The sequence below is a fragment of the Pelecanus crispus genome, chromosome 12 (assembly GCF_030463565.1).
Source record: "Pelecanus crispus isolate bPelCri1 chromosome 12, bPelCri1.pri, whole genome shotgun sequence".
Taxonomy (NCBI): Eukaryota; Metazoa; Chordata; class Aves; order Pelecaniformes; family Pelecanidae; genus Pelecanus; species Pelecanus crispus.
Genome location: NC_134654.1, coordinates 9,248,167 through 9,268,661, shown reverse-complemented (window position 1 = coordinate 9,268,661; position 20,495 = coordinate 9,248,167). Strand labels below are relative to the sequence as shown.

The window sequence follows — 20,495 nt, the reverse complement described above, 5'->3', positions numbered from 1 at the left end:
CGTTCAGGCATCCCACGAGGAGTCCTTGCGAGTGTCCCGTCAGGAAACGTGCTGCTCTGCAGGCTCTGGAGTGCAAGAAAAGCCTCTCCTGAGATAGCAGGGTGGCCGCAAGCTTGTGGTTGCCCTGACCCAACGTTCCAAGGTCAGCCCAGAAGCTTTCCAAGTGCAAACCTCACACAAGCATTTTGCAGACTGCAAGCCCTCTGTGGGCTTCCTGCGAATCTGTTTTGAAGGATAGGATCATTGCTGACCCAGTGCAGGGCTGCAGCTGGCTTTCTAGCTTGAAGCCTTGTTTGGGAGAACAGGGAGGTCTAGCAGAGTAGGGAGGTTCGTGCTGCATTGCCTATGGGTTTGTGGGACCACATGCACTATGTGCTGGACTGAACCCTACAGCCGTTCCCTTGCTGCTGTGAGCCACCCCCTGGTGCCTGCATCCTGGCTCTAAAAGAGATTTGTGCTTTGGGATTGAAGGGTTTAAATATAGTTGTAATAGAAGCTGTTAAAGCTGATCTCACCATTTCATTACTGTTTTGAGTGAGTGACACTTCTGTCAATTTGTTTCAAACAAGCCTGCAGAAAAGGCAGGAGAAGGGGGCAAGATTATACCTGAGTGGAGAAGGAGAGGAAGGAGATGAACAGCAGGCTGCAGGGAGGAATGTGCTGGATTTGGATGTTTCCTCTCTGTGACACTGAGTGCCCAGCATGTCCCCTGTGATTGGCACATGACCTAGGGTGAAGCCTCCCATCCAGATCTTTCTCTAGTTTCCTTGCTGATATAAAAGATTGCTTGAGCTTGGCTGCTGCCCTTCTGCGGGGGACTCGGGAGGTCGTCTGTCTTTGGAGCAGAGTTCAGCTGTAGTGTGTTTAACTGAGCATCGCTGGGCAGCTTTGAGCCAGGCTCAACCTTTGCTCCATGCTCCTCGATGAGGGTGTTGTGTGTGTGTGTGCATGTGTTCCCAGGCTGATGTTGACCCCCACCCTTCCTCATGTAAATTAAACATAGCCAGCATGAAAACAGGGTGATACAAGTTTCACCTGGCTTGCAGGGATTTTTATGCACAACCTGCTTTGCACGTAGAGAATCAAAGATTGCAGTATTTCATAGTTAAACCTACACTGAAATTCACTGGATGCAGTCCAGGATGCTGTGACTAAAAACTAAGTTCTTCCCCACTGTCCCCAGAAACTGGGCAGAGGGATGAGATGATGCATCCTGCAGCTCTGCATCTTCAGAGGTGATTAAGGGATGACAGCCATGTGCTGCAGAGGATCATTTCCTGCTCTGGACTGCACTGGGAAGACTGAAATATGTTTTAAATTGAGACTAAAATTGGCATCCAGGAAAAAGCGATTTTTATTCAGCAGTTTTAGCTTTGTGTTGCATTTTTGTGTTCGGTAGGTCTTTTCCAAAGGAAAATCTGATTCCCACATGCTGGTAATCATTAAGTGATGTTGATTTGCAACTCAATATAGCTTTTATAAATGGTGGGCAGCAAGGTTAACGTGTGTTTGCACACAGGCTGCAACTGTGGGGGGGTCAGGGGTGACCCTGGAACCAGACTTGCTTTTAAATTCTGCCATTGCTGTTGACTGCATTGCAAATAGCCGAGAGTGTGGAATTCACCAGTCATGGCTTGGCTTCCAGGCCATTCTGTGACACTCTGTAGGGCCCTTCAGGGCAACAGAGAGACTACTGTGGAGCCCTAAATGTATGTGGATTTGTTGTTATGCACATTGGGTTTGAATACATAACAGAAGCTCTTGTACCCCATAAATAAGAATTCAAGAGGTCGAAAGTTTGACCCTTTGCCCTTGGCTTGTTAAGAAGCTGTACTTTTCCCTTTATTGTAAGCTCTGGTTGTCTGTTGGTCTAGCTACAGAAGGAAGAGTTATCTTTAGCTATGTCACTTGTTGCACATCAGATAAAATGTCATCTTTATCACTTTCATATCTAGCTCAATGCTTGGGTTTGCATTTCCTTCTGAGTGTTTGCAACTTGTTTACAGCCTGCCAGTGTTTTGCCTTCACTTGCTTTTATGCTGGAAGAAGCCAGAGATGGGTGTCTTGGTTATGTTTGTGTTGAGTGAACATTATTCAGTTTACCTCTGTTTGTGTTTCCTTTTAGGTATTTCATGGAGAGATTTCTTCATGCCACATGCTGTCTGTGAGTGCTAGCATCGCAGCTCTCTGCAGTGCCATCTGAGACCATACGAGCTGGACACAGCGATGGGGGACTCTCCAACAAATGCCATGGATGGAGGCATAGACACGTGCTGCAAAGACACACAGACCGAACTGGCAGAGCGGGTAGCAGCCATAGATGTGGCTGTTGGCCCAGACAGAAGTGACCAAAATGGTGAAGACAACACTGAAGAAAATGACACAGTCTTTTCTGATAACATAAAAGACATCCAAAGAAATGGAGTCAACAGTGACGTGGGAATGAATGCATTTCTGCCTTCCCAACGGTCAGAAGATGCTCACTGGAGGCATGTTCCCAAGAGACCTCTCACTAGACCCATCCTATCAAGCAGGAAGTTGTCTCTCCAGGAAAGATCATCAGGAGGTTATTTGGCTTCTAGCAACACTACAGGTTATGGTCCTTATGCCACAGGGCCATCGCCACGTATAATGAGGAGACCAACGATAGAGTCCAATCGGGTCTCCATATCAGATTCTGAGGTAGGCATGTTCTCCCCTTTAATTGTGGTGTTGAGGTAAGGTAAGTCTTTCTTAACTGCTAATGGGAGTCTTCGGTCTTTTGAACCAGTAGATCTGAAAGCACTGTTTTTTCTAAGGGGAAAAAAAAAAATCCCTGAAACCGGGAATTGTATTAGCCTGGAATGGCTGAATACCTTTGCGTCCATCCCCCAGACCTCTGCTAGGTGTAGCACTGGTCCTGACATTTGGCTCCTTCAGCCCTCACCTGCCTGGGATAGTCCTGTTAAGGGGCCAAGACCCCTGTTGTGTAGCGGTAGCATGCTGAAGGCCTGTCGGGCTGTTCACAGAAAGGACTGCAGCCAAATGGCTTTGCTCTCGTGTTCCTGCTGTATGTGCCCTTCAGGAGTTTATCAGTCACAGCAGCTTTGCTGATGGTGTATTATGAATTTAAGCTTCTGGAGATTATGTATCTCCTATTGTGTTTTGCCATTATTGAAGGCATGATTTCATTTTATAAAGAGTTTAAATGCACTGGTGTTTCCTACTCCTGTCAGGATTTTCCTTTGTCTTTTAAAGCGTTTAACAGCAGTGGTAACTGAGGGCTGTGACCCTCCTCTCCTCCAGAGGAGTGTCTCTGGGTGGCTGCCGTTTCCTGCCATCCATCTTGCAGCTGCTCTCCTGGTACCAGACCTGGGCTCAGACCTGTCCCAGAGGTGTAACACACTGTTAGCGCTCAAGTGTATTGATGGAAGTGGCTGCTGGTTGCAATTCCCTGTGCTGTGACGTGCTGTCATGGGGAGGACGGGGAGCTGAGAGAGGGGCTATTTGGACCATGCTGCCCAGTGTTGTGCTGAAGATGTTGAGCCTGCAGCAGTGCCCATGAAGGGGTGTGCAGCAGGGCTTTCTTTGAAAGCCAGGCATGATGGAGGTGGTGTAAATGGGTGTTTCTTGAAGCCAAAATGTTTTGTAAAATGCTACTGGCTGGGGAAGGATTTTTAAGTAGGGAACGGGCTGTCCAGAGTACTGGAGAGGGAACACTGTTTCAGCAGGGTTGGCAGCTGGTTTGGGAAAAAACACAGACTCAAACCTGAATTATCCCCCAAGCCCAGGCTGTGCCTTTTCCTGAGATTTTTATCTGCTATTTGTGGAGAAAAACAAAGTTTTCCAAGTCTCACCATTTTTCTCTGGACTGAATTTGTCTCCCAGTCATGTTTGTCTTGTGTTTCTGCTCTTAGGGAATGGGACAGGGCAGAGGGAGGGGTGGGAGGTGTCAGTGGGTGCCACACTCCACGGCCTCGCTCAGAGGTGCCATAACAGAGAGAGGAGGCGGCAGCGTGCTGGAGAGGGGAGCAGTGGTGGCATGGACCCCCTGGCCTTACCCTGCAGGGAGGGCTGTGCATCTCCTGCCCTGTTGCTGTGGGAGGTGAGCCCAGGAGAAGGCTCTGGTTCATCTTGTGACCATGAGCCTTGGTCTGGTGATGGATAGGCCCTTTCCATGGGCATTTTCAATCTCTGTTTCCTCTCGGGCTGGCAGTACAGTGATGCTCAGCCAGTGAATTCACCTCTGCTGCTGTGCCCTGGCACTGCAGAGGGACAGAGGCAGCAGCCAGGGGCTCAGGAGCAGCGCCCATCCAACTCTTCCCCACCCAGCTGATGGGGAGAACATGGGGGAACATGGCTCTGCCAATGCCACTGTACCAACATGTTGCTCTTGGACACTGTGGTGCTCCCAGCTGCGATGTCTAAATCCCACTGTGGTCCTGCCCTGTGTCATAAGGAACCCAAATCACTGGAGTTTAGACTTTTGCCAGTGTGGGTCCAAGTGACCTGGAGCTTAATATCTGTGTGGCTTAGTGTTTCCCTCCTGAAAGTGGGTGTTTTCCCCTTGCATATCTGGGAGGATGGGTGCTGTGCATGAACAAATCAGCCATTGTCCTCTGGGAAGTTTTGCAAGTCACGTTAGCTGTGAGATGGGTCATGGCATCCCTGGCTGATAAGAGGATATCTGCAGAAGGTGCACTGAAGAGACTGCAGCTTCTTTGACGGCAGCTGTATGTTTTAATAAGGGAGATGGGGAGGGAGAGGAGCTGGTTCTTGGAAGCGGACGTGACTTGTGTGCCAGCTCTCCCATCCTGCAGTACTTTGACAGTGCCAGGAGTGGGGCTTGTCCGAAATCTGTTTCAAAGTAACTGCAGTCGAGTGTGACTAGCACATTCCCATCTGCAAGCAAATTGAAAATACTCTGTCCTCTTCCATAGCATCTGCATCTTGGGGAGCAATAGCTACTGCCTTGGCGTAGGAAATGCTTAGTTTGAAATGCAGATGCGGAGCCTTTCACTTTGCTGCTCCCGCAGCAGTCTGTTACACAGTGCTGTGTTTTTAATGGTCACTTTGATATAACTATTTAGACCCCTGCTCTGGTGCAGCCTGGATGTGTAACAAAGCTGTGCTCGTTGGAAAACATCATTCATATTAATGGAGAATCGCTGCAGTAGGAGGGGGAAGGGACCCCAGGCGAGAGCTGTGCACGTTCAGAGGTGGGTGCCTGCCCTCACAGCAGTCTCGGGAGCCGTGCTTCATCTTCCCAGCTTATAGGGACAGTATCTGTATCTTGTAAGGAACAGCAAAAGGACTAGGAAGATGCATGCTTGTTTATAGGATAAAGTTTGAGGCTGGCAACTGAATAATGAGAAATAAGTGTTAGGTGTGTGACAGCAAGGCAAGAGTGCAGCCTGTGTATGACCTGCCAGTTGCTGCTAAGCAGTTGTTTTAGGGTGGTTGTGTTCATGGCTGTGACGGACACTGGCAGTCCAAACACAAGCTATACAGCTAACTGACATACAGCAGGGGACTCAGAAGAGAAATGGAGAACAGATCTTACGTTGTTAGATGCATTTGCTTAGTGCGTTTGCTGTAAGCAGTTAGCAGAGCCTTGCATCTGGGCAGGGAAGACTGAGCAGAGCCAGGAGGTAGGGGCAAAGCTTGTAAGAGTTACAGGGGACGCTATATTGATGCTTTTGGTCCTGTGGGGGATAAAATAACCCTCTGATGAGAAATACAGTCATGGTATACTTAGGAGCAGCAGCTGTTGTGTTTTGTATTGATCATTTTGATATGCAGACCTTCAGTGAGCAGGGAGGCTGGTAGGTCACTCTGACAAGATCCAGCTCACTGATCACAGTATTGCTCTGGTCTCCTGGCAAATGACTCTTTGACACATCTTGTTCTAGGCAGCTGCACGTTCGTACTTGAGTCCATGTCCCTCACCTGCTTAAAGCCATTTTGAAGCTGCTCCTTTCTCCTTGCATTGAGTATGCAGCATCAGTCAGTGCCTTTCAGATGGCAGGACATCCATTGCTCCGTCTTGCAGCTGCTGTCCAAGTGAGTTACAGTCTGGGCAAAAATGAAGTTCATGAGCATTTGGGCTTTATCAGTGGCACATGTGCAGGCACTGTCCATCAGGAGCTGAGATGGATCGGGCTGCATATAAAAATTTCCTGTCTTTTGCTGATAGCGATCTAGGATTGAATCTGCTTTCCTTCTCCAGTGATAGCAGGAGTGGTGGCTCACTGCCTTACTGTCAGCAGTTCTGTATCCTTGAGCGATCTGGAGAAATAATGGAGAGATGTGCTATGGGGAGACTGGATATGGTGATACAGCAGAGGTGAATTTTCTGTTGTTCTCTGCTGAATTATGGAAGAACCATGTGTTCAGTTAAGGAGACCCTACTGAGCTTGTTAATGCTGGTTTAATACTTGTTCACAGGCTGGAAGGAAAACTTGCATTCAGGGATCAGAGGGCCAAGAGCTGAAGCTGAGCCTGTGACGCTGCAGGAGGCTTCACGTGGCGCTGTGAGCAGGCAGTGAATGGTGCCGTCACATCCCTGGGACTGATACCCCAAACCCCTGCCTTCTGAGCAGGGTTTCTTGGGCTTGTTATTGAGGAAGATGATTGCTCCTGGGCTGGCAGGGCTGCAGCAGAGCCAGGGCTTGTTGTCTTGCACAGAGGCAGCTTCTGATCAACTGACCAGAGCCACCAATTAGCTAATTAACCTGGGATGAAGAGTTGGCAGCTGGTGGTGTCTTGCAGCTGCTGCTGACAAGTCTGGATCTACAATACTAACTCTGCAAGAGAAGTAACTCGTTCTGCTCTCCTGACAGTGTTACTGTGTACTTTAATTAACCTTATTTGTCATATCTCTATCAAAATTGATCTGTAGTTTTCAAAGCAGGCCAATTCCCTGCTTATTCCCCTCCTCTCTTAGGTTATTCGTGGACCATGGCCTGGAAGGTCCTTTCAGCACCACCTTCTCTGGTAGGAGTGCCTGCTAGGCTGGTGGGCTTTCTGCTGCCTTTGCTGCCCATCAGTGCTTTGGTCTAAGAAGGGAATGGCTTTGCCTTTAGCTGTGGCACAGAAGCGACTAGGCTGAAGCTATTAAGGGTATGTAATTGGGCAGACCTGAGGCACAGGCTCCAGAGTTTAGGTAGCTGGCCCATGTTGCCTCTGTTGATGTGACATTCCCAGCTCCTGCTTGGTGCTGGCAGCATGGCAAGAGGCAAGGGTTTTCCTGGGGCTGCTAAAAGCAGCTTCTGCTTTGCTGCATGGATGATGCTCAGGTGCTTGTATGTACCAGGGCAAGACTCTCTTGTCAGCATGTTTGTACAGACTGATGGGTGTCTTGTCACAGTGTTTGACAGCGCTCATCCCACCTAAAATGGCAGGGCTTGTATCTGTGAAAGGGTAGAGGTGCTGCTTGTTGGAAAATGCCATTTTCAAATGCAATACTGTTCTCTTTATTCTGCCGTCCCAAACCAGCCCTTTTAGGTAGCCAATAAAAATCTCACTCAGAGAGTGGCTAGAAGAATAATGAAAGATGTCTTTTTCCAGGCTTTCTCCCCAGACCTGCCAGCACAGTTAATTGCTTTATACTTTTCTCCAGTCTCTTCTGGCTGAATCATCCTTTCTCTTTCACGTGTTCCTTTTCTCTCCCCTGCATCTACCCACTCTGAGGCAGCCTGGTTCTTCAGCCCTGGTGTCTGCATGGTCCCTCCACCCTCTGAGATCAGTGGGAGGTCGCTCCAGCTCCCTGCTGCCTGGGTGGCCCCGCATGTCGTGGTGGTGGGGGCCATGGGTGCTTTAGCAGGAGTGGAGAGGATGAGTCGGGCCGGTGCGTTTTCCTTTCTTGGTGCTGCTGCTAGCCTGAGCATGCAGGGAGGAACATGGGCTGCAAAGGGAGTTTTCCTACACTTGATGTCCACAGCTTACCCCAGCAGCACGGAAAATAAATTGTTTCTTTGTCCTTTCTTTCCTTGGCTTCTCACATCTTTATCATAGGCCTCTTGCTTGTTTGGCCAACTAGTTTGAAGCAGCTGGTGTCAAGAGGTGTGAGAGGCAGTACTTCAGTGCTGAGCTGATACAGGTCTCATGGTCCTCCAGTCTCTGGGAGCTGCCTCGTTTTCTTCACGAGGTCGTGATTTCCTTGCTGTGCACAAAGGTAGACCCAGGTGGCACCAGGGCAGTGGTGAGGACCGAGCTCCTACACAGTGTGGGCTGTAGAGCTTTCCCCTTCCAGCCCCACGAGTCCCCCAAACTAATTTCTTCTAGAGATCTTAGTGTGGTGCTCAAACTAGAGCTCTCTTGAAAAGATCAAAGATACTTGGAAAATATTTCTTCAAAGAAGAATCCCCCACAGGCATTGCTAATTTCTTTTCCTTGGATTAATTAACTTTAAATAAAAGTTACATTTCCAACTTGTCTAAGGGCAAGGTTTGAGAGGAGGAGAAAGCCCAAAGCTGCAGTTGCAGAGGGGCTGGAGCGGGGCCACCTTCATCCCACTGGTCCCAGCCCCATTTATTCTTCTAGCCACTTTCCAAATGATATCCCAGGGACCTGGTGGGTGCCTGAGCTCCTGCATCCAGCTTCGGGGTCTCGGGTGGGTGAGCCAGACAGCAGTGCTGAGCCTCAGTGTTGCACTTTCTGCCCAGCCATGGCCTGTGCTCCTGCCAGCAGACAGTAGTGGTGCTGGGCTTCCAGTTGTGCACTTGGTTTAGGATGATGTTTAAAAATCTGTCTATTTTTCTTACCTCCATGAACTCTGGGCTTCCTGTGTGTTCTATCTCTGGACAACTTTGCTGCCCCTAATACTCCTTTTCTGGCTTTTATTTTCATTTTGTCTGTTTTTAGAACTGCTTTTACTTCTTTTTCCAGACAGGATGAGTTTAAACCAGTGTTGTCTTCATTACTGGCTTTTAGTTCCCAATTTTCTTTCCCATGCTTCTCTTTAAAGTGTATCTCTGAATTGCTGAAACTTATAATTCTTTTCAGATTGGTGAACTTGGCTTCTTTTAGGGGCAAAATTCTCCATTATATACGAATGTATGTAGGCAGTCTGATTGTTTTCAGAAATGTCTGTCTTCTCTTCCCATCCCATTGTTCCCCCTGGATAGCAAAGGCTCAACTCTCAATTTCTCAGGGTTTCTGTCACACAGCGGTGGCGACAGTGGATTTATGGGCCTGTGCTTTATGATCTTTGATCAATTTTTGCAGTCTGTGGCATTTATTCCGCCTGCCCCTCTCTTGAGTAGTACCTTGGACATGTTAACAAATGGGGCATCTTGTTTTTTAAGGTGGAACAATTACTGCACGCTTGGATGGACCCAGCAGTCTAATTTGCTGACAGCTTTTCATTAAAGGAGCTCATTAAGGTTCTTGTTCTGTTCGTATTTATCAGCAATTGCAAATACATTGGCATGATGAAATCAAGAGGATTGTACAATGTTATCTTTAAGAAACACTTGGCCCAAAGATAGCTGTTTTTCTCTGATAAAGCAATAGTACAATTATCCCACTTCCTCCAGGAGAACCAAATAATAACGTAGCAACCCTGTCAGTCTGCAACGACAAGTGGCAGGAGTCACCTGAGCTGTGAATTATGGTCCTTCTGCAAGGAAAAAAAAAGGTAGAAAGCACCTATAATCTGGTTTGACTTTTGCTGCGTTCAGCTCAAGTGCTCAAAGCACTGCAGAAGCTACGATAGTGCCTCTTACCGGTAATTACCTGAGTGGAGAGCAATAGATGTGTACATCGGGTAGGGATGCGGTGATAGTGAGCAGAAACTCTTGGAGGCTGTGCTGCAGACCTGGAGCCCAGACTCTGTCATCACCCTCAGACCCTCTCTGGGTGTTCCCATTCTGGTATTTATCCATCCCTTTTGAAAAACCATCACCCAAAGGCAGGTGTCCTGGCATTGCTCGCAAGCTCCATTTAACAACAGGCGAAGACCAGAGAGATGCTTCAGGTGAGATTGGTCTGGTATGGGATGAAAGTGGTAATTTCTAGACAGAGGTAAGAGGGATGGTGGGAAGGTGATGGTCAAAGGAATTGGTACCTTGGACACAAGGAGCAGGTGTAGTCCCTCCTTGGCTGCCAGAAAATATTAGTGCTCTGTAAGGGAGTTTGCACAGCTGGATGGATTAGGTACTGCATGAAGGACTCTGCTCCTTCAGGTGGGAGGGGAAAAAATGCCACTGTGGCTCCCTGGACAGTGTGTCTCACAAAGAGAAACAGCAAACTCTGTGCTTTAGAGATGCCACCTTGGCTTGAAACAAGATACCGAGTGCAGACCAAAGAGTATATGGCCACATGTAAAAGCCTGTCTTTACTTGTGCGAGTAATCCCTACTTGGGGGAGGAGGCCTGTTAACAGGACCTGGGCATTGCAAGCTTGCTGATTTGAAGAGCAGGAGATACTGAGGTGGTTGGAGGCTTTCTCAGAGGGATGGTTGCTTTTCTTGCTTGTCTCAACCACTCTCATGAGCAGCACTGCAGTTTTGTGCAGGACAAGGCAAGGGGTGTGAAGCTGAGCTCAGGGAAACCCAGGGCAGGAGCCATCAACAGAAAACTGTTCCTGCTTAATTTGTGAAAATCACCGCGATGCAAAGCACAGCCTCGTGCTGGGAAGTGAATCTGCTGACAAGGGGCTTTCAGGGGAATTTGTCCTCGGCGTGTCCATACCCTGGGTTCCTGCGTGCTGCCCCCTCCTTTGGGGAGGAGAGTCCTTTCTTCAAAATTCAGTGGGATTTTTCTTTTTCATATGTTTCAGTGGCCTTATGCTTTGCATTTTGGCTTTTGCTGGGTCATGCTCTCTCCTCTCTTGTTACTCCTAGTTCTGATGGATTGGTTTTTGCCTTTGGAACGACATGTGCTTTGCTAGCAGCAGAGTTAATACACATCTATGGCCCCATTACTCAAGGTTGGCTCTTCCTCCCTGTCAGGGTGGTGGAAAAATCTTCCTTCACTGGAAACAAGATCAAGATTTAAATCATTCCTTGTATTCCTGACAAGCCACTGCTTGCAAGCTTAAAAAGTCATCAGTTCCCCATTCCTTTATTCTCCTTCACTGTGATGATTGCTTGCATTAGGTGTGTTTTCTGGTTGGTGATGGGGAAAAGTCAAAATTATCATCTACCACATCCGTGCTCTAATGCATCCTGAGAGGCAGCGGAGTGTTGCTTTCATTGAGGATGCTGCACAGGGACAGGGCCATAACACCCCCTGCTCTTACAAACGGACTGAAGGCATCTGGCACCGCTTTGCAGTCCTGGCACTGCTGCTGTAGATTGCAGGCTATTTTGAGGTTTATGGAAAGGCTAATCTACCTGCCTGCATGTTTTATATCAGCTTTGTTCCCAAAGAAGTGCCCGGTGCAGAGGTTGGAAGTGAATTTTCAGCAAGCTTTAGTGCTTGGCAATCTCCGGGAGAAGTACTGTGTTTTTAAAATGCTGTCTGGGGAAGCGCGTCCTGTCTAAGGCTCAGCCCACACCATGTGCCGTGGTTGGAAACTACCCCCTTCCCTCACCCCACCGAGTTTGGGGCTGTCCTCTCCCCTGCAATGCAGTTAAGTGCTGTCTGTTAAGTCAGGACCAAGGCAAAAGCCACTGCAGCCTGCACTCCCTGGTGCCAGCACTGCAGAGATTCCCCACAAGAGCACTCTGACTCTTTGCCAGGAGCTTTGCGTTGATGCGAAGTGCGTGCTGTCCTCCTGTGGACCCCGTTGCAATGGCCAAGCTGGGCAGGTCCCCAGGGTGCTCCCGGGCAGCCGCAGGGAGAGCTCGGTGCAGGCAGTGCACGGTGCTCACCCTGCGCTCGTGGTCTTGAGCCCCCCAGGCTTCTGTGGCATCTGGGATTTTCATCTTGTAATTAATGAGGGTGGAGGGGTCAGCTCCAAGTGAAATGCAGCCATGGAGGTTTTGCTGCTGCTGTGAAAGAAAGTGTTTTCTGTTAGGTAGTATGATACTAAAAGAAATCAGATGACTGCACGGCTCCTCTGTTCTACCTTGCCTTCCAGCGGTTGACACCTGGGGCCACTGTCACTCCCCGTGTGGCTCCTGGTCTGTCGAGTAACTCAGCACCCCGTCATTACACCCCGTCATAGCTTGCCAGGGGTCTGCATCCACCGTCCCTCCACTGAAACCTGTGGGGTTTCAGTGCTGGATAGCTTGCAAACAGAGATCAGGCCTGCTTAAGGGTGACTTATTTTGGCAAATACTGTATCGGCTGAAGGGAATTGATACTGTTTGTGTTGCATTGCAAAGGAGCTTGGCTCCATGTGCTCTCCTCAGAGCAGCCTGCGGTCCAGGTGAGAGTTCTTCTGGGTGCAGCCCCAGCCTTCACACATTGCCCACAGCGGGGGGGGTCTGTCCTTGCCAGGCTGATGTTGGGATGGGTATGGGCTCATGCTGTGGCCCTGGGACAGGCGTGGGTGCTTGGGTGCTGGCAGCTGCCAGGCCATGAGAGTCTTGTGGAGGTGGGACAGGTGGTTTTCTGCTTGGCATTGAACACGGACCGATGCAGACAGTGTATGTAAAGAGGCCAGGGGCTGCTGTCAGGATCACCTGGAGCAGTGCTGGAGAATTGGGGTGGAGGGGCCTCTAGTGTTACGCCAGCACAACCAGTGTCAGAATTAAGTCCGTAACTGCTTAGCCCTGGGCTGTCAAAAAAAAAAAAAAAACCCAAAAAAACCCAGTGCTTATAGTGTGACATGTGCTAGTTTAAATAAGATTTAGTCTTTCATTATTCAGCACTCTGCCTCTACTTGATACTGATTTAAACTCAGCCATTTCCTTTTACCAATACTCTAATTATGTTCTCCTTTTCACCTGCAGGACTGCGTGCAATTAAACCAGTACAAGCTGCAGAGTGAAATAGGCAAGGTACGTTACTGGAGCTCGTGTTTGTCACAAGCAACCTGCATGCACACAGTACGGGTGGAAAGACTGGGCCAGCCCAAGGGATCTTACTGGCCGAGACTCCTTGCAACTTGTGCTTTTTGGGGGGTTTTTTGTTTGGTTTTTTTGCCTTATTAGTCTGAGCAGGTTTTGTTCAAGGTCAAAGTGGAACTACTTCCTCTGAAATCTAAATTTATTTTCCTTCCCTCTGAAGGTGGTTAAGCTGGCTGCCTTCCAAGGTGTTTACTTGCCAAATGTAACACTAAAAGCCTTTGATGCATTAATAAAACCCAACAAGGAAAAAAACCCAAAAAAAGATCAGGGCAGGTGTTTGGTCCCCTCCAGGACTAGTTTAAGATTTTATGTCCATGAATGAAATGTTAGTTTAATTCTAGTCCACGTTTAAAAGCTGCAGAATGGATTCAGAAGAGATTCCTCCAAACTTATTTACAGGTCTGGGCTGGCGAGCAGTCCAGACACCTGCACATTTGGACATCTGCCACCATTGCAGATGAGTCCACGAGAGATGGTGCTGTCTGGAAACTACCTTTGCAGTCAGAACATTGCAGTCAGAAGGGACTGCACCCTGAGCTGCAGAGACCTTCACCAAGTTTCATTAGCCCAAACTCCTCTCCAAAGCAAGAGGCCCCAGGCCGTGGGAGGAGGTGCCCTTCCTGTGTGCGCAGTGGGCTGTGTGCTTGGCTGCCGGCAGTCAGGGTGTAAGGCTGGAGATACCACTGCTGGTGGAATAGCAGGTCGTCATCTGAAACTCACACACAGCTTCAGTCCCACGTATGGCTTTTGTCATTGGTTTATGTGTGATTTAAGGAGAGTATGAGGCCTTCTTTCTGGTGGATTTGCCCCTGCCTCCTCCTTCCCTGTAGGTCACAGCAAGCAGATCAGCACCCTGAGGTTGGTGGAGGGTCTGCTAGACCTGCTGTGCTTCTGGATCAGCCAGATGGCTTGTCAGTCTTCTCTGAGACCTGGACCTTCCTTCCAGCTCTCAGTGAAGAGAAATGTTTTGAAGGCTGTAGTGTTCATCCCACTCGTTTATTCAACAGGCATCTGTCAGGAATGATACCTAGCCATGGTGTCATGTCTTTACTTGCATAAAATGTATAGCGTTGACACAGACCTGCAAAAAAACAGTTTGGATGGAGTTTGGCTTCAGGCTGTCACTGGAGCTGTAGATACAGCAGTGATCCAGGCCTGTGTCTGCCTGGGCAAGAGGCAGTTGGAGGAAAGCAGGCAGGTAGCTGGTCCTCACTGAAGTCCATTTGCTGTCAAGAGATGGAGAGGTTTCCTGCTGAAAGTACAGGAGAGGTGTCCATGCAGAATTTCCAAACTTGCGCAAAAATCTGCTTGAAAATTATTCTCTTCTCCCCACCCACGTTTGAATTAAGATAGAGTGGCTTTGGCTCAGGGCAGGAGGCAATGGGCTAACATTCAGCTCCTCCAGACACACTTAATCCTCCCGTGCCCTGTGGCTCCAACAGAACTGCCAAACCATACAACCTTGCTGCAGGGTCACATCACCTGCGGACTCTGCTTGAGGCTAGGCATGGCCTGGGGCCTTGAAGGTCCCCCCACCCCCTGTGCAAGGCCATGGTCTAACAGCCTTGAGCAGCAAGGAGACAAAGTGAAGCTGCTGAACTGACTGTGCAATTTGTGTTTATTTTTAGGGTTCCTACGGTGTTGTGAAACTGGCCTACAATGAGAATGATGACAAGTATTATGTAAGTGTCTCTCTCCTCTGCTCCTTGCTGCCATTGCTGCTCCTTGTTCCATTTCGCACCCCTGAGAGCTAGGTCCCCTCTGCCTTGCCGATTTTAGCATATGCATTTCTGATTCGGGTGGCGTGCAAGCAATCGAACCTCCCCGCTGGGCGCGGAGCAATGTGCTGCTGCCCGCACGCCTGCTTGCGTGCGGTGCTGAGCAGGAGGGAAATTGGGTGGGCTGCCTTATATAACAGGCGGGGATCTCAGAGGCAGGCTGCAGAAGCGTATCGCTGATTTGTCTTGACATTTTCTAGCTATGAAGCAGGTCACCTGAAATTAGAGGCGTGTGGGTGGTGGTATTCAGCACCTGCTGTGCATTGGAAGATCAGGCTGGAATGAGCAGGCATGTTTTACATGGAAATGGGGGCATTGATCAGAAAGATGCTGAACAGCGTGGCCCAGCTGGGCAGTGCTTGGCTCTCCTGCATCTTACCCCCTTGCAGGATGCCTTCCCGTACACTGAATGGGACCTTGCTGTCAGGTCGTGAAGTGTAGGATGCAGGACAGAAGACAAGTCTGGGATTTTAAATCCTTTGCTGAGCTGAAGCCAGAGTTGGAGGGTTTCGGATTCAAAAAGGCTGCTTTTGCTGAAGGCTTCTTGTCTGTCCCTTCCCTTTCAGAGGCAGGCAAATCCTAACCATCCCAGCTGGGATTTCTGCTAAATCTGCTTGTGGAGATGTGCTCATGTCCCTGGGCTTGTCCTGCAGCAAGTTTTGCTCAGGCTGAGAGCAGGAGCTGGGCAGCTGGCAGAAGGAAAACTGCCTTGCTCTATGTGGCTGTGCCTGAAGGCTTGTGGAAATGGCTCTGAGCAGAGTTTCTGGTGGATCCCAGGGTGGGTATGTGCTGAGCAGAGCTGGATGGGTCGTTGCAGTACTGTTGAGCCCAAACCCAGCCACCCTCGACACAGCCCTGCCGGTCTGTCCCTGTGCTTCAGCTGCTGCTCTCTGTGTTTGGTGAGAGGGGTCCTGCTTTTGCTGCTGTGATGGAGCAGCTTCACGTGGGTGAAAACGGGCCCATCAGAGCACCCAGACTCGTGTGCTGCTCCCTGTCCCAGTGCACAGAGCTGTTGGCCTTGGCCCAAAGGGGAGTAAAAATATGCTGTAGAGGTGTAAAGCATGCTCATTCGCTGCTACTCCCCAGCTAGCTTTTCCTCTTGGATTTACAAGTGACATACCAGGTTGGAGGGACCATGTGGGAGACGCATGTCTATTTGTTACCCCTTCCATGCTTCCAATGGGCATGAAATTGCAGGAGAAATGTCTTGAAATGAAGGATGGAAGAGATGAGATGAAAATCTGGACAAGGTGCCCTAGAACTGGCCAAGCAAAGGAACCACAATTCTTTCCATCGCCCGTGCTTTCCAAGCTGACTCACCCACCACACCAGAGTGGTTGCTGTTTCCAATGGCTCCTTTTCTCCACTGCCCTCCAAGTCCTCCCTCCTGTGCCTTGCAGCAGGATGGTTTTGTTCTGCAGAGTGATGTGCCTTCCCTGATCCATCTGTCCTGCCAGTGTAAGCAGTGCCAGGACCAGCGGTGCAGAGTGGGGAACACATCACATCGCATTTATTTCCAGCTGAAAATACCTTTCTTCGGAAACTGTAATCTTTATGTTTTGGCGTCGCCCTTTTGTGCTGGGAATCCCGATGCTGTGCTGTGGGCTGCCCAGGGTGGGCAGGGCAGTTGTCACAGCTTGGCAGGAGAGACCTGGGTTTAGGTTAGCATTGCCTACTGCATTCTTGTCCATGTTTTGGATGTAGATTAACGCTGTGGACATAGATTTAGCTGGTCAAATCAAAGCCAAAAGTGAAAGCCTGTGTCCGGGTTAGCCTGGTGTCTGTTAGTTAATCCCCACTTAATCTCCATTTCTTTTTCTAATCTAAGCAAACACTTTAAAGCTACTGCAGCGTGAGAGTGGCTCCTGTGCCTGGGCACTTCTGTTTCATCCTCGCTACCCAAAGAGGGACAGGGTGTGCAGACCCCCTTGCCCTCAGCGTTGTAGGGACACAGTCTTTGGTTTGCCCTGATCCTCCTGGTGTGGGGGTGGAGGCACAGTCTGAACTGGATCTCAGCAAGGACCCTGGGGCTGTGAAGCTGATCCTGGAGGTGTGTGGAGTGCTACAGCAGATGGAGAGATGGGACCAGAGCAAGAGCATCAGCAGTGTCCACCTGCATTTTATTGCAGTGAAGGTCAACGTATGGGAGAGGAAAGGGCAGATGGCTGCACTGCTGCCAAAAGGCTGTGATGCTAACGTCTGTTTTTCATGTGCTTGCTACCCTTTCAGCTGGGGCAGTGGGAGCTTCCTCCTTCCGCAGCTGCAGTCACATGCAGACAGGCTGTCACCTCTAATCCGCATGCCCGTGCTTGTGTTTTCCAGGAGGGCAAACCGTGAGGGAGAGACCTCCACTTTTCCAAGACATTAAAACAGCCCGGGAGCTGGCAGACTTTTTAAAGCTTCAGAGAAATAGTAGCCAATTGTGTAACTGGCTAATGATTGCTTAGCTCCCCACACCTCCCAGTGTGTCTGACTCGCGCTCTCCCAGCGCTGAGATAACTTCCATGCTGCTCTGGTTATCGTTCCCGTCCAAGGCTGCGTTGCAGCAATGCACCCCGACCCCCCCCGGGGGGACACCCAATGCAACTGCCTTTTACCAGCAGTTAGTAGGAACAATTGTGATTCTGATAGTTGGGGAGGGCCTTTTCTGTGTGTTTATTTTTTCCCCAAGCTTAGCTCTAGAGGGTTGTTTTTGTCTTAGTGGTGAAAAGCAGTCACAGATACTTGGAGGAAATCAGCCCTTGTTTGGCCTTTAGTGAGCCGCCCCTAATAATCGATTCATGCGTGCAGTGTTTTAGCATGAGGCCAAGGTGTTGCTGCCTGCTTTATTTTCTTTAAGCTAGTGTGCTGCAATAAAAAGGAGCAAACAAAGACAGCAGAAAATTTTTATTTTGGAGTATAATTAACAGCATGACTCCTGATTCTTGCTGAGGCATGGGGCCCTTTGCTAGCTCTCTTCGAAAAAGCAGAGTTTATAGGTACCAGGATCTGAATCTAGCTCCTGTTAAAGCAAAAGGAAGGATTTCTGTTTGCTTTAATGAGTTTTGGATCTGGCCTAGAATTAGGAAAAACTCGCAAGAAAAAAAAAGCTGATCACCACATTTGGGAAAAATGCAGATGGGTTGTATTTACTCTGTGGGTTTTTTACCTTCCATTAAAGATGAGAGAGTGCTTGCAAGAGCTTTATCCTTCATTGCTGTGAACAACCGCAGTGCCGTGGAGGGCTGTGAAAGTGTGCTGACTTACATCAGCGGATGCAGGGAGTGTATTAGACCAAGGAAATGGAACTTTCGGCACCAAGTATGTGACCCAGTGCTTCCTCCAAGGGGGAGACCCCATTGGGATGTGAAGCTGGCTCCCAGAGCAGAGGTCCCTGCCCTGCACTCAGTCCCTGCTGCTGTTGGGGCATATGAAGCTGTTACAGCAGCATTCACTGGGCTCTGCCAAGGAACCCTTTACAGCTGGAAAGGTTTCAGTGTCTCAGTTTGCAGGAGATGCTGTGACAGTGACTAGGGGGGAAAAAAAGAAGAAAAGCCAAGCTCTGTGAAAAAGAAGCAAATAAAAAGCAAAGGCAAATGTGTCCAGGCGGAGATCTAGTTTGGAGTCATTGTACTGATGGAATTTGATTCTGTGATGCCTCGGGTCATGTCTCCTTCCTATTTTCAATCTCTAAATCAGCTTGCAAAGAAAAGTGGTTATGATGGACGTTTGTTATGCTACCTCTGGACAAAAGCAATAGCATTGTAGGTTGTCAGTGTGTTTCTCTCTTTCTTCTTTTTTAATCTGGTTTCCTAAGAGACAAGGTTTGTGTGATTGTGCTCTCTGCCTCTGTTTGTACCTAACAACATTTGCATGGAGGGCTGTTTTTTTACCAACTCCCAGTGGTGGGGAGAAATTCCTTCCAAGTTTATGAAAAGAGGCGGCTGAACAAAGTGCTGCTGCTGAGGAGAAGGTGGCCAGCAGGCAAGCCTTGAACTTTCTAGCCCCTGGAGAATGAGCTTTGGTCGCCATCCAGGCGGGAAGGGAAGGCACGGCTCCCGCGTTTCTCATCCTCTTGCTCACATAACAGCTACTGAGCCACTGCCAGCTACGCTCCTGTGCGGTGAGGACCAGGGAAGTGATTTCTGGTTTACTTTAACACCCCATGCTGTTCAGCGGTGGGGTTGTGAGGAGCTGGGTCATCTGGGGTAAGAGCAGGAGCCTCCGGGAGATGGCTGGAGGCAGGCAAGCGTGGCTGCTCCGGCAAGGCAACTCAGCTGTGGTGTCACAGCATGGATGAGGCACAGCCTGCGAATATAATTCTGCTGCTGACATGACAAACGGTGTCTGAGGCAAAAGCAACAAATGCAGGAGCAAGATTTTAGGGGCATGGCGGCTAAGCCTGTCTGGTTTAGGATTTTCTTTCAGTGCGTAGCACTCCTCTCTCCTGGCAGAGCCACTTTACCTGAGGGATGTTGTCAGACAGGACAGGTGAGGGTGGGCTGGAAATGCTCTCTGGCCTGCTCAGCATTCCTGCAGGGTGCTGCTACAGACTAGCAGAGGATCTAGGTGGTTAATAGTGACCTTTGAGCAACATCCCACTCCCCTGGGAGCTGCAGGTAGGGACTGTGCAAAGGTATTCTGCCCTTGCAATGCAAGTCTCTCTGTTAGCAAATAAAATGACATCCAAAGTCTTGTGAGAGCATCACAAAGGACAGGTGATAAGTTCACTTGGCTCAATCCATTTTATCACCCTTCCGTCCCGCAACTAATGGCCATGTTGCTGTTGTCATTACCAACGCAGGATGCAGGCTTGAGGTCTTGCTGTTGTGAAAGCTGCTGTCTCCCAGGCATCCCTCCTCTCCATAAACCTGGGATCTCCTTTCCCTCAGGCAGCTTCCCTGTGGTTTCCAGCTGCAAGGTTGCTAGGAGGAGAGCAGTAAGCTTAGATAATAAACATACATCAAAGAAAAGCACATCGTTCCTGCTGCCTCTCAAAGGAAAATGCCAAGACCCATATCCACATGTTGAATAGCCGGAAGGAAGGTGGGTGCAAAGGCATGTGTGGAGGAAACTTCCTCTAGGCTCCCTCTTTTCCTGAGGAAGCTGAAGCAAGACTTGCCAGTGCAAAGGGAAAATCCCTCTGCTTGGCTCTGAGCTGGTTCTTTATCAGAAAGGCATTATCTGGGTAATTAGCTCTGTCTGTGAGTGCTAATGTCTTTGGCTCTTTCATGCATGTGAGCCTGGAAGGAGAGGTTTGCTGAAGCATCCCTGTGTTGCTCCCATTATGCACAGCTACAATTCATTGAGGAAGCCTTGTCCTGCCAGCTTGCACTGTAATTAAAGTGAGGTTTCACTGCCATGTGCTCTCGTCTCTGCTCTTGTGATAATTAAGTGGCTCTGGCCCATTGCATTGATGAAGTTTGCTCTTCGTCCTGCATTTGCATTTGAAAGCGCAGTGGGACAGGTCCTCTCTTCTGATTCAGCCCTGCTTGTGTAGTAGCAGATACTGGTGCTTTGAAGTTGGTATAAGCATGTCCTGGTGGTGCTTCCACAGCAGCAGAGGTGGTTTACAGTCAGCTCACTTACGATAAAGAAATCCCCACTCACCTCCCCATTGCCCCTTGTAGCATCCTTCAAGGAGTTTGGGTGACAGCAGTAGCTCTCGTTTCCTCCATTTCTGTCCCCAGGAGCAATTCTTGTCTTTGCTATTGCTCCTTTCTGTACCTTCCTGCTCCCTACAGCCTCTCCCCAGAGCTTGCCCTGGGAAGGACTAGCCTGATGCAGGCACGGCTGGT

At 49.3% G+C, this 20,495-nt stretch overlaps 1 protein-coding gene across 2 annotated transcripts in view; it reads left to right on the top strand.

The window, feature by feature from the left end:
- Positions 1-2,226: 2,226 nt before the first annotated feature.
- Positions 2,227-20,495, top strand: part of CAMKK1 (calcium/calmodulin dependent protein kinase kinase 1) — a 61,899-nt gene continuing 43,630 nt past the window's right edge. For both annotated transcript variants that reach the window (XM_009477611.2, XM_075719530.1), the window contains exons 1-3: positions 2,227-2,682; positions 12,824-12,871; positions 14,569-14,622. In XM_009477611.2, coding sequence (XP_009475886.1) covers positions 2,227-2,682; positions 12,824-12,871; positions 14,569-14,622 — 558 coding nt within the window. The remainder of the gene's footprint in view (positions 2,683-12,823; positions 12,872-14,568; positions 14,623-20,495) is intronic.